General features: G+C 40.5%; 1 protein-coding gene across 1 annotated transcript in view; it reads right to left on the bottom strand.

Moving 5' to 3' along the window:
* The window catches only part of LOC123972633 (retinal-specific phospholipid-transporting ATPase ABCA4-like), a 43,436-nt gene that overhangs the window by 25,644 nt on the left and 3,934 nt on the right, over positions 1-13,858 (bottom strand). Inside the window, exons 7-15 of the mRNA XM_046052188.1 lie at positions 11,675-11,764; positions 8,029-8,266; positions 7,046-7,185; positions 6,300-6,416; positions 5,216-5,413; positions 3,268-3,473; positions 2,067-2,243; positions 991-1,213; positions 501-722 (exon numbers count right to left, since the gene is read on the bottom strand). Coding sequence (XP_045908144.1) covers positions 501-722; positions 991-1,213; positions 2,067-2,243; positions 3,268-3,473; positions 5,216-5,413; positions 6,300-6,416; positions 7,046-7,185; positions 8,029-8,266; positions 11,675-11,764 — 1,611 coding nt within the window. The remainder of the gene's footprint in view (positions 1-500; positions 723-990; positions 1,214-2,066; positions 2,244-3,267; positions 3,474-5,215; positions 5,414-6,299; positions 6,417-7,045; positions 7,186-8,028; positions 8,267-11,674; positions 11,765-13,858) is intronic.

Raw genomic sequence — 13,858 nt, 5'->3', positions numbered from 1 at the left:
ATGTTAGAGGTGTTAATGCCAACACACCCCTGAGGCACCAAGATTCCACTTCGCAGACACTTCATTGGCAATAAGACGGCTAGTTGCACGGCTAACAGCGTAGCTAGCAGCAGCTGCTGTTAGTAGTTAGCGGCTAAAGTAACTATAATAGACAAACTCTGTAAATCCAAAAGTTGAGGCATAACAGCCGGGGGATATTAGAGGGAAAAACAGACATTAATGTATTTTTTGAACATTAAGGCATGTAAACATTTTGTAGTAGAAAACCTAAATACAAGTATATAACTTGAAAATCAGTATTCTATCGCACCTTTAAACTTACTGCCTGTTTTGTTAGAATTTTGATGAAAGTTTGTTTTATAATGATGTTTTACAATGTGTGATCTCCCTTAAAAACATGACATTGTTTTTTATACTACACAAATCTTGTGCTTAAACAGTATCTGTGCATTTTTCTGTATTTGTAAAAAAAAAAATGTTGCACAAAAAAATTGACATACAGCAGCCAACTTCATGTTCCTGGTGATGCGGTCCTGCCAGGCAAAGCAGAGGATATGCGGCAGATAGAGGGTGAAGTATATGATGCCGCTGCAGGCAGCTGCCAGGTTGGCCTTGTTGAAGAACACACTCATCAGGAAACACTGCATGATGGTGGCGACAGTAAAAGTCAGCAGGAAAAAGAAGACAAGGATGGGGTTGCTGTAATTCAGCACCTTTCCGCCCTAAGAGAAAAAAAAGATGTATAGTTAGTGATTATACTGTGGGCTTCCACATCGAAACACAACTGTAAACAAACACAGAGCCAGTTCAACCATTGGCTGTGTGAGTAAAACATTTTTCTCCATAAGTAGAGCTTTTTAAAAATTGGCCACAAGAGGGCACCATTACATGCTACAAAACATTAAGCCTCCAAAACGGCAAACAAAACGTGATCCTAGTTTTTCAGTCAACATGGCCTCCTTCTCTGTCCTACTCCCTCTGTTTTCTCACCATGATGATGGAGGTGAGCAGCGCTGTGCTTGTAGTCATCATGATGAAGCTGTCAATGAAACACGTGTACCAAATGACTCCGTTGTCGACCCCCATGGCTTTGAGGGTCTCCTTGAGGCGCAGCTCCTTCTCCAGTACAATGCCCTTCACAGTCATGGACACAGAGTAGATCCAGGCCAGCACCATGAACAAGGGGAAGCACCGGTTCAATGTGATCATGAAGCTGGAGGAGAAGAGAGGAGCGAGGAGGAAGAGGAGGGTGAGTAAGGCGGATGGATAATCTGTTTTTGATGGCCTACTGCTATTTTCTAAATAACTATACAGGAATATCTCAATAATTTCAGTTACTGCTGGTCTCTTTAGTATGAAGATTTCTGAAAAAGGTGGGTTTAAGGGAGCAAACTTAAAGCCACCATTCGTAGGATTTGAAAATTTCAGGCTTCGGTGCCACACATTGGTAATATTCACATTTTGACAGACAGCAATTTATGCTGCTACCTACCCCACTTCCCCAAGAAATCCAACCTGTAGACACTGAATCAGCTGAAAACAACACATAGGCTGCAGCTATTTTCACATGGATTAAGCTGTAATCACATAAAAATTCTGCACATAGCAGCTTTAACATGTGTGACTTGTGCAAGACAAAACCGTAACGATTTTGTTTGCATGTTAAGTTCTGTTTCGGTCACTGATGTGTCTTGATTGGGCTGGCATTTTGACAGATTGACTGAAATTCCTTCACTCGCACAATCAATCAACCAACAAATCAGTGAGTCAATCAATACATGTTTCACTAAACTATAGCACACATACACAGACAGTTTCACAGTGCATGCACAATTGTGCTCAGAATACAGACATTTACTTAATAACTAATATCCAAACAAAAAAGGGTTCATATCAGTACAAAGTACCACTGCACTGCCTTGTTTAATTGTGGCCGTGGCAAAAATGTTGTCAAATTTTGGGTCATCCATGCTGAGTGTATTCTGTATACACAGTCATGAAAGTATTTCTTGGATAATCCACCATGTAAGTAATCTCCTTCTACATGAAGTGACTGGTTTACTCACAGGTCGTCTACATAGCACGGATATGGCATCTGCTGGACGTAGACCCCGAGCGGCCAGTCGTTGCCTGTGTGAAGCTTGATAATGCCGTGTTCAATCATGTCCTGCAGATAGGCAAAGCCTCCCCAGATGTACTTCTGGTCCTCCATTGGGTCTGCTCTGGGGCCAGGGTCCCAGTACCTGACAGAGGAAAAGAGAGTGAATGACAGTGGTGGCCGCTAGTTAAAAATTGGCTACAAGATCATTTATCGCGGTTAAACAAACCATTTATTTAAGCATTTTTATGCTGTATGTAATTGTCCATCCATTCAAAACGTTGTAATAATAAAACATACCAAAGCCAAAATCTCTAAAGCCACACACACACCACATGTACACTGCTTGTACTTAAGCGGATAAGTCTGAGGCAAAGCCCTCTTTCAATCTGATTATTCAATTGTATAGAGGCAGGACACCCACTGGGTCTAATTACAGCGTGTTGGTGCTCTGTAAACAGCTAAAACTGTTTGTTCACCCCAGGGGCTATTGACATACTGTCTGTTTATGAATGGGAGATCACAGGGAGAGGAAAATGTATGTGAGAGCCTCACATGCATGAAAGGGCAGGTGTTGAGTTAAAATGGAATTAACAAGAGACATTGAAGCCAACTAGATGGGTTTTTCTTTTGTGACAAATCCATATAAACTGCCTCATTTATACGACTGTAATAACATGAAAAAATGAAGCAACGGTAGGTTGTCGGAGTGATTTGGTAGTTTAAAGTTACTGGTTAATCCTGTGTACAATGAATGTACAATGAAATGTGTTGGAACATTCATTTGCCTTTTTTTCTAATTAAACATAAATATCCAAATCTTGTGTGCAATAAATTAGCGTCCACCACTGGTTTGGAAACCATAGGCTTTAGAGGACAGCAGTAAATGTCCAAGGGGCTGCAAGATAAATCTGGGTGGTCACAGCACAATTAACTGGACAGGAAAAAAACAAACAATTACTCAAATGAAACAATCTGAGGTTAGAAGAGGGGGAAAAAACTCTTTGGTGGAAATGCTCTTAAAACATGATATATACAACTTGTGATAAGGAGTCGGAAGAAGATGCTTTATTTTGGGGGTCACCAGCAAAAAGGGTTGCGCGGTCCTTATGACAAAACATCACTAAAATGTAATGTAAATTAAATCATTACGCACAGCGGCTACTGACCTGTCTTTGATCTTGTTGGTGCGCTCCACAGCGTCAATGTCCATGCGGATCTTGTACTTGACATGCGAGGGTACACTTGCGGTCCAGGGAAACATATCCATGAAGACCACACCGGCCCAAAACTTGTTCTCCTCCAGTAGGTACAAGGCCTGACGGGTCATCTGGGACTCATCCGTGTAAGCCACAAACTTATCCAGATTGATGCACTATAATCAGACAGAGAGAGAGAGAAAACGGTGTTGCAGGTTTGATGTTGGGAAGATGTTGTATGCCACAGTAGTTACATTGCATGTATACTGATATTCATGTATTAAGAATGCCCTTTGAACTGCTATGATCTTGCAGATGCTATTTGAGCCAAGATGAAATAATGAAGGTGGGTGTGTAAGTGTGTGACCGGGTCTAATTTGATTATATATTGGATTAGGTACATGTTGCATTTCCTCCATGTGGAAACAACTGATGAAGCATTGCATGTTTGGATGTTGCATGTGCAGATTTTTAGTCTTGTGTTTTTCATCAGATTTCCTGAACTAAATCACACATTTGAAACTCATTTTAGACTATTTTAATTAACCAAAGTTCTTATATGGATGATTGTTTATATTCCTCAAACTAGGGTAATAGGATAACAAAAAAAATGCATTTATGTATTGTACTGGCACCCAAAACATTTCAAACAATACCCTGCCCCTGAAGACTGTGTACTTTCCACTTTCCATTCGCTCTAATGAGAACCATCTTTCACTGAGGCAATCTGATGACATGGGAGAGTCTGAGCGACTACGTTCATCCTGCAGCAACAGACACAAACACGCGCACGTGCATGCCGGGAAGCAAAAGCATGCACTCACACATGCAGAAACATACATACATGTAATCTAAGCATATACCTACACACAGACAATTGTGCTGCAGAGACAACATTCTCACGCACTCTCTCACATGCACGCTCTCTCTCTCTCTATATGAAACAGGCGTAATTGCCATGTGAAACTCCCACCCTACACACACACACACACACACACACACAAAAACACGCTGCTCTCTAACCCCCCCTCCACCCCTGTGTACACCGTGTCTAATGTCTCCATTCACATTACTGTACAATAGCCTGAGAGCACTCAAAGAAAGACGAGACACCACTTTCCATTCATCTTTACGGGACCATACATTTAAAACACAATAATGTTCACTGAGAGATGGACTGAGAAGAGAGACCCTCACTGATACACATGTTCCAATGGGATTTCAGTGTGAGAAACATACCCCTCACAGAGTGTGAGGACTTAATGCTAACTGCAACAGCTATCCTAAGGCCCCATGCTAGCTGACAGCTATATCTAATTGGCTAAACAGCCTGGGTTTGTTTGCGGGGCCCTGAAGGGTCTCGATGCTGAGCTTGAAGACAAAGGACAGATTGAGATGGCTGCGCTGATAGGCAAAACTGCAACCCCTGCCCCCTTTAAATCAGACGAGGGAGGAGAGAGGGGAAGGCGTGAAGGATGGACAGAATGATTTGCCCTCTTTTATTTCGCAGCCACAAGGGTCTGTTTCAATGAGGGGCCATACACTAAAACAGCGCTGAGCTCATAGTGGGGTGACTCACTCCCGCCTACTCTGCACTTTATCACTGGCTCCACAATGGAAGCAACGGAGGGGGGTGACAGCAGGCTTGTTCTCCCCACCTTTCAGCCTACTGGACGGGAGAGCGGCTCTATAGCCGTGCTAAGTGGCCTGCTCCGTTTCAAAAGGGCCTGGCTGCAATCTCCTGGGAGCAGACCTGGAAGACTGATGCACCTGTCTGGAGAACTGAGAGTTGATCTCCAAAAGGCTGAACACCTAGTCCTGGGAATGTGCAACATTTAGCAAAGTGAAGAATAGGCATGTTCTTTCTCAATAGGGGAAAATAGGATTCTGATGTAAAAGAGAAATTTGTGTTTCTTACCTCTCCATACTGGTTGAACATGCGTATAATCTGGTCGGTGATGTTAAAAATGTTCCTCCAGTCAAAGTTGGGCATGCCTGTCTCCCTTCCTTCTTCTGGACCATTGTTTAAGAAGTTCAGAATGTCTTTGGTGGTAAAGTCAGTGCCCCCCAGACTGTCGTCCATGAAGCGCATCACTGTTGGGTTTCTCAGAGTGTCCTGCAGTGATTGAGATAGTTGTATAGTTGCTGTATGTAATATAAACATATAACACATGCAAGAAGAAGTGCCATTTAGTTCACTGCATAGTATATTAGGCAATATGAAAAGTGCCCCTAAATCATCATGATAACCAACTTCGGGTTTTAAGTCATAAACACAATAAATTTTCACAGAATTTATTGCAATTTCAAAATGTCAAACCCCACATTTGAGAGGAGTATTGCATGCTCAAGCTGAATGCCGATTGACTGGAAGCTGGTGTTGGCAAACTGAACATCCTGAATGGATGAGTCACCGGACATGGTGAGTGCAACCAGCTAGCTGGGTAGTTTGTCTGCATTCTTTAAAAACACTGCACTCCAAAGATTATTTTGTTTTGGGCTTGGGGAGGGTGTCAAGATTTTCACCAAACGGCTCAAATTGATGTGAAGTTTATCAAATGTGTGGCTCGAATTTGACTTAAATCCATCTTATGGGTTGGTGTCCACACCTCTGCTTATTATTGGTTGCCTCTAACAATGGTTATTTTGTAATGAAGGATAATTCCACGGTTCCCTTGTTCAAAATCTTTCAAATGTACTGATGGTGGCTTTGGTTGTACATTTATAGTGCATTAATATTCAATGAAAATTAGAGTTTGCAGGTGTGCACAAAATTGTGTACAACTACGAGAGTATCTGTGTCTGTGTGTGTGTGAGGTGTGTGATGGGGCAATGGATGAGACACATGACTTTGGTGTGAGAGACCCGGGTTCAATTCCCCACTGCGACACATCCACCAATGTGTCCATGAGCAAGACACTTAATGCCTAGTTGCTCCAGAAGCGTGCAACCTCTAACATACTATAAAATTGTCAACTAAAATGTATGTGCTGTATTTATACCCTGATCATGTTCATCTGCACACTGTTGTGGAAGAAAGCCCAGAGCTGTGGGCCCAACTCTTCCCAGGCCTTGGCCATGTTCTTCAACCTCTCTAACTCCTCGAATGTTGTGTTGGCCTGCAACACACACACACACACAAGGACAAATAAACACTATATCAGGTCAATGCAGATTGATGTAAATTAGCACACAAGCAGTGAAGAAGCACAATCGACATATAACTCTGTTGATGTGTGCTAATATTCTCTTTGCTTTATTTTTTGCTTTTACTCAATACTTTATATTATGATATTACTTTGTATAAAATAATAATCAATGAGATCCATGAAACGTGAAAATGTAATTTACCTACGCTGTAAACTGCAATACCTTTCAAACAACATATCTAATAAAACATTAGGTCATTTTCTTTTCCTGAGCAGGTTGCTAAATTCTCATTAACAAAACTCCTCCACTGAATGAGATGTGACAGACTGAAAAACATTCTGTTTTCCCTTTCATTGCTGCACCCTCACATTCAATTTACTATTTAATTCTCCCCTCCTCTTCCTTTCCCTCACACTGCAGTAGACAGCCTCCCTATCCCTCTGCCGTACTTTGCTTCGGTAGTCAGCTCATTCCTAAGAAGGGTGGGAGTTTGGACACATATAAACAGATACCGAGAGTGGTGAAAGAAATGGAGAAGGGGAGGAAAAAGTGAGTAGAGATAGAGGTGAGGGGTCGGGCTGGATGTGGTCTCTCTTACACTCTTTAATATCTTGCGGACCGCAGGGGATTCGGGGGTATACAGGATCTTTCCCATCAGCAGGGGCTTGACCGAATTCCACACAATTTTTGTGACAGGGTTGGACTCCAGGGTCTGCATCATGGCGTTGCAGAAGGGAGCTAAGGGAGGAAGAATTGCAAAAGAAAAGAGATATATAAGGGGAAAACAAAAGAGAGAGACATCAAGTATCATATTCAATGACACAGAACACACAGACCTGGGTACCATTCAGATGCTATCAATTAAGTTATAACAGTCACGTAGGCTAAATAAGTCACCCACTGTTTATCCAACAGCTTTATAGTGGAAATTTCAAGACTTGTATATGGCAAACTCAAAACTACTAAACAGATTTTGAATATAAAGTGCTGAAAACAAAAAATTAAATATTCAAAGCTGGCCAGTATGCATACTAAATTTGATAGATATTTGAGTGTGCTTTTGTTCAGAATGCAGTGCACAACAGGATTAGAGGAGCTGCTCACAGCTTGGGGAAAAAAATTAAATAAGTTTGGATCATTGCAGAAACAAACAATCAAAAACAAAAACATTAAATCTTTGGAAAAACATTTTTGCTTTCTGTTTGTAAAGTTTGGCAGTAGTCTTCCAAAGCTGCAGTTTAATGAACAATAAAACATAATAAATAAGTGGATTTTTTTTTAAAAGGGTCTGGTGCTGGTCAGACCGAAGGTGTTTACCCCCAAAAAACTTAAAAACAAGAAATGTACAGAAATAAAACAATGGCTAAACTAAAATTAGATTTAAAACAGCAACAAAATCATTATAAAACACGTAACACATATTTGTACTGAAAATTCAGATACATCTGAAATCCCCCTACAGGGATCAATAAAGGAACATCATATCTTATTCTTGATGCAACTCTTATCCTTAAGGTAAAAGGGAAAGTACAGTAATTTCCTAGAATTGACACTTTGACAATTCAACACCTCCTCACTTACTCGTCGAGTCGTCATAAACATAGTTGTGGCTCTTGGTGCCATTGACCCCAAGGAACACCTTGTAGTTGTTGTCCTCATACCAGTTGAAGGACAGGACCCTGGAGCCGCCTCCCTCTGGGTACCCACAGAAGAGGCTCGACACGCTGGACATCAGCAGGGTGAACGAGGAGGGACCCCCGGGTTGAAACAGAGAGGAAACCGCCTTCATGAGTTCCTGAGAGCTCTCCCGTGCCATCAGCTGTAAAAGTCAAACACAATGCCAGATGAAAGAGAGATAAAATTAGCTAATTAACATTAAACACGCTGAATGATTTCCCCAAATTTCACAGCAATCCATCCAGTAACTGCTGAAACTTTTCAGTCTGTACCAAAGTGGGGACTGACAGACAGACCGACACACTGCTAGCATGGCTACAAATAACTATTTTTATGTATAAGTCTTGAGAACAGCACACTCAACCACACCAGCTAGGTCGCATGCCCCTCTCAGGGGTACCCAGACTAGTTGTTACCTTAACTTTAATATTCTTTGCCTCATGTCTGGTCATCAGTGTTGCCAACCAGGGCCAAATATCATCCTGCCTCCAACAGCACAAATGAATGTTGAGTATTGCACAGCAAGTGTAAATAATTGGCTCTGAGCTATTTGACCTTTTGTCAGATAATTATTTACAAGGCAGGGATATTTATGTCCTTCATATTCATTCATACTGTGCGAGTTGCATCACATAAACGATCACTAGAAAACAATAGTTTGAAAGATAAGCAAACATGTTGGACCGACGCTTCTCCTCACATGAATATGAACATAAATATCCTCCAATTGATGGAACAGAAATAGCTTCATCCAAGCGCATTTCTCCCCGGTGCGTACCATTTCCTTTCTAAAGAAATAGGGAAGAGGCTGCCAATAATTTCAGTTTTATGTTACCGTTGTTCTGTTAGTCAGGATACCAACGAAATCAACCTGAAACTTGAGAAACTGCTGTTTCAAATCTGTAGATGTCATAATGGATCAGATTTTAGGTGGAGTTGAGTTCTTATGAAATGAATATTTGTTCATAAGACTTCATTATTAGCCCTTTACAGTTTTAAATGTAGACTATATTGCAACACTGATAATCAAACTGGGTTAATGGGTCAGTGACTCATTGCTTTTCTATGTCCCCCACTCGAGCCAACTTTTACATGTGAACATGCACAAACACACACACACACACACACACTAAAACACACCCCTGATTTATTTCACTCTCACTCCCTTTTCCTCCCTTTTATTATTTATCATTTCACACAAACACCCACTCACTAAACTGAAGGAAGGGTTGGTGGGTAATGAGAGCATTTGGCTCGCCTTCCTGTCACCACGGTGATACGAAAGTCCCACCTACAGGATGTGTCACCTCAAAGGAATGTCTCTCCCTCTCTCTGTCTACCTCAGCCTGGCTAAGGTGATGATGGGATACACTAGCCCCTGGGACATACTGTGAACGTGCCGTAACACACAACACAATCCCAGTCACTCTGTCTGTTCGTCTGTCTATGTGCGCACGTGTGCGTACGTTTGAATTAGTATGCTACTACACCAGTTGGTAGTGATGCAATAAACGTTAAAAGGGTTCACGCTGGTCATTTGAAATGGTGTAAATATACTTTAGTTCTATTCTATTCTCTTCTACTACTTTCTCATTTCATATTCAGTTCCATAATTATATTATATATTCAACTTTTGCTTTTTCTTTGTTGGTTTTATTAATATTTTATCGTTTGTTTTAATGATCTGAACTCAGCACACCTGTTACTCAAAGTGTTTTGAGTGTGAAATAAAGGTTTTTATTTCTTCTCTTCTATTATCTGTTTTCTTCTCTTCTATTCTATATTGTCTAACATGGACAAGAAGTCCTTAAAGTTCTCAGAACAAATGGAAATTTCATCATCTCCAATTCCACGAACAGTTGAAGAAATGGGGCTGCAATTATTATTTTCATTACAGAATTGAATACGCTGATTATTCAATAATCATTTGGTCTATAACAAGTCAGGAAATAGTGAAAGATTTCTATCATCACCTCCTACAGTAGTGGAAGAATTAATCTTTTACTTAAAGGTTCAGTGTGTAAGTTTTAGTAACATCTAGTGGTGAGGGATGCGAATTGCACCCCCCCCCCCCTCCAAGACAGGACAAAGATGTCATCTGTGAGATAGAAGAGTTTGACAGTCAAGAAATTAGGTTTATTTAGATAGATATGTTAAGAAATGATATTTACTTAATTATTCAGTAAAACCATATGTTTTTTTGAAAATAATTGTTACTTGTTCATTAATAAACAACATCTCATCTGGACTAACATACCAAAGTAAATACATCTCAAAAACTATTTCATCTAGTGCATCAAGTATAACCACTGACAGATAACAGGACAATGTAAGCTCACTGTTTCTGTACCACAGTCCATTATAAACCACATAATACATGAAGTTCACAAAGGCATTGGCTGGTGAGGAGCATGCAAATCTTACCAAAATGTCATTTTGAATTTTTAAAAAATACAATAGAAACACAAAGTAGTATTGATTGTCATAATTTCCGCTTGTGATAAAACAGTGCAACGTTTTTAATGGGCATTTAGCATGTGAAAGTACAAATTACACATTTGTGTGCACAGTGTTGAAGCACTATCCAAAAAAACACGTTTTTTGTAATGCAAATTCGGAAAGTATTCATTTTTGGTGACTTGATAGGCACACGGTCTTGTTATATATCACCAGTAGCAGTAAAAAGAAATACATGTTTTCCACCAAGGCAGTAAAATGCGAAGCTTAGCTGCTGATCTGAGCTTCCATGCTGTTACCGTTTTATTGCCAATAATATTCATCAGCTGTTTGACTCATGAAGGTAAGGGCACATTTCTGTTCATGTAACAAAGCCATAAAAGAGCGCTGTAGAATAACTACATTAAATTACAATCCAACAACATATTTTTCCTACCAGCGCAGTAAATGTTTAGCTGTCTGATCTGAGCTTCCAGCTGTAAGCTACCATTTTATTGCCAATTAGTGATCAGCTGATTGTCTCACGACCAATAAAGCCAAAACAGAGGGCTGGAGAGAGTAACTACATGAAATTACCTTTGAACCTCAACTTTTGAGGCAACAGGAACAAGAAGTCCCTTTTTTATCTCTCCACAATATCTACTGTATTCTCATCTTCAATATTCCATTCTGTTCTAATGAATTCTGATTTGAACTTCAAATGTATGCTTGTATAAATAAGGTGATACATGCACACACACACACACACAAACACAATCATACAAAGACACACAGTACACACACCCTCAGCCTACCAAGACATATCAGCACTTATACAGTACTCATGTAGGTGTACTGTACAAGTGCTGATACACACACACACACACACACACACACACACACACACACACACACACACACACACACGTACACCCCCCATTGTTGAGCCCATCCCTCGACCTCCTCTGTGAGCGATTCTCAAACAGTGAGCAGCGGAAGAGGCGTGTTTCCCGCAGGGCTAAAAATACCGGTGCCTCTGATCCTGCAGGACCGAAAAGGAGAAGAGAGGAGAGGAGCAGGGCTGAAAAAGGATTGATGGCTTTGGATCACTTACAACTTGGATCTTCTCCGACGCCTCTTTAAGAACCCGACCCCAGAAGTGCAGGTCAATCCCCTCTGAGCTGCTGTCCATAACCTGAGGCATCTGGGGAGACAAAGTCACAAGATGCATCAGTCAAGTGAACAGATGAATACACACGAAAAAAAACAGATTAAACACAATTTGCTTTTTGTTCTGTTGCAGCAAAACCTTTGCTGCTCTTTTTAAGTCATGTCCCGTGATAACCTCAGACAGATGAACACATTCATATCTAGCAAGAAACCATTACAATGCAACCTTAAAGTGATGGAAACTGAGTACTTCCAAGAAATGCAATTTAGAGGAAACCATTTTATGCACGTGTTCTTTACCCAGACTTTACAGGCAGTGCAACTAGTAACCTGCTGGGGAAAACCAACCTTCCTGTTTTTGTCACACACTTTGGGTCTTTATTTATTGGTTTTTATTACTGGGTCTGTTCACGGAGGAACTGAACCTGTGTCAAACTTCAAATCCATTGTTCATTATGGAAACTCACTTATTCCCCTCACTTCCTCCTCCTCCAATGACGTCTTGAGGAACCATTAGCAGTAGGTGCTAGAAAATGCCTGGTCAGGGCAAGAGTGCTGAGGGCTAAGGAAACCCTGAATGTAAAGACAAACACGCACATGTGATATCCTTCCTCTCGCATTCCTCGCGCTCGCATTTCAATGAACTAAGGAAGGAGGGAGGCGGTGCAGGGGAAAGAGAGAAAGCGAGGAAAGGGGAGGGGAGGCTGTTGAGAGGTGGATGGGAGAAGGGAGTCCGGAGCGAAAGCTGTTACAGTGCAGAGGTCAGTGTGGTAATGGGCTTTAAACTTACTAGAGCTAATGGGTTCCACGCAAAGATCACCAATGCGATGCTGCTTCACTATTAATACAAGTACTGTACATGTGAGTTATATGAGTACAGTATAAGTCAGTATAAGATACTGATTGTTGGTCATAGTTCTCTGATATTCACTGAAAATGTTATATAAATTTGCACAGTAAACAAAAGAGGTGGAACAACTCATTCAATTCAATCAAACAATACTGCAAACTACAGCCTCAAAAACACCTCAGAGTTGAATTCTGCACCTACATGAGTGGCTACTATGTTGTGGTTGTCCACGTTCGGTATATATTGTATACAAAATGTTTATACGCACTCAAGATGACGAATACTGTATTTAGGGAGTTTTTCGTCCACCGTACCAAGGGTGTCGTTAGCTGTGAATGCAAATTTGTGATACTGGGCAGTATAATTAAAACTGACTTCACAATCTGCTTTGCTTTAACGGCACTGAAAACATATTTCTTAATCAGCGTGTTGTGGGCTCCTACACAAACTTTTTCTGTCAAAGGTAGAACGGTTCGAAGTGGGCGGGGCACAGTTGGGAAAAGATGATGTCAGGTACTGTACTTATGTGTACCAATCAGAATTTGGCAGCATTTAAATCAGTAGGTAGGTTGTTTGGTCAATCCGATCAAATCGCACCTACACAGTCCTGATTCTGAGTCTGATCCTGAGTTTAACACTTATATAAGACCTGAAGATGTTTTTGCTGTTGCTTATTTAGTCATGGATATGTAATTTTTTATTTCTCAAGTTTTTTTGCATTCTTTCAATTCAATATATTTTATATGATAACTAATATTATATATGTTCCAGCCCCCCTTTGACCCTGTAAAGGATAAACAGGTATAAGTAATGTATATTTATTGCAGGTAAAGAAAACATACAGAGAAAATAATCTCAGACAATAGAGTTTTGTTAGCGATCATCAAATGTTACCAAAAGAGAAGAGAGAAAAAAAAAATACATATATATATATATATATATATAATTAAACAAATTTTAAAAAATTCTGGTCAAGCTAATGAAATGATCAACATGTGGATTAGGTTGATAGTCATTTGTCATTTAGTCCATTCATCCAACATCTGTACCAATGCTACTCCGTTCCAGCTTCTCAAATACTCAGATTCCTAATCTTTGATGTCTCCTCAAGAAAGAAGTAATGCAAGACTCTGCAACCCTGTCATGCTCCTCACTGTTTCAGTCCTACCGTTTCTATAAACCACATGACCAGGTGTGCTGGCAGCTATGTTGACTTTAGTCTTTAGACTGGCACATGTTGGTAATGTATTTATACGAGACACAGCATCACATCTTACA

Source organism: Micropterus dolomieu, linkage group LG06, assembly GCF_021292245.1.
Source record: "Micropterus dolomieu isolate WLL.071019.BEF.003 ecotype Adirondacks linkage group LG06, ASM2129224v1, whole genome shotgun sequence".
Classification (NCBI taxonomy): Eukaryota; Metazoa; Chordata; class Actinopteri; order Centrarchiformes; family Centrarchidae; genus Micropterus; species Micropterus dolomieu.
Note: the sequence above shows the minus strand (reverse complement) of the source record. Positions and strands in the feature narration are given on the sequence as shown.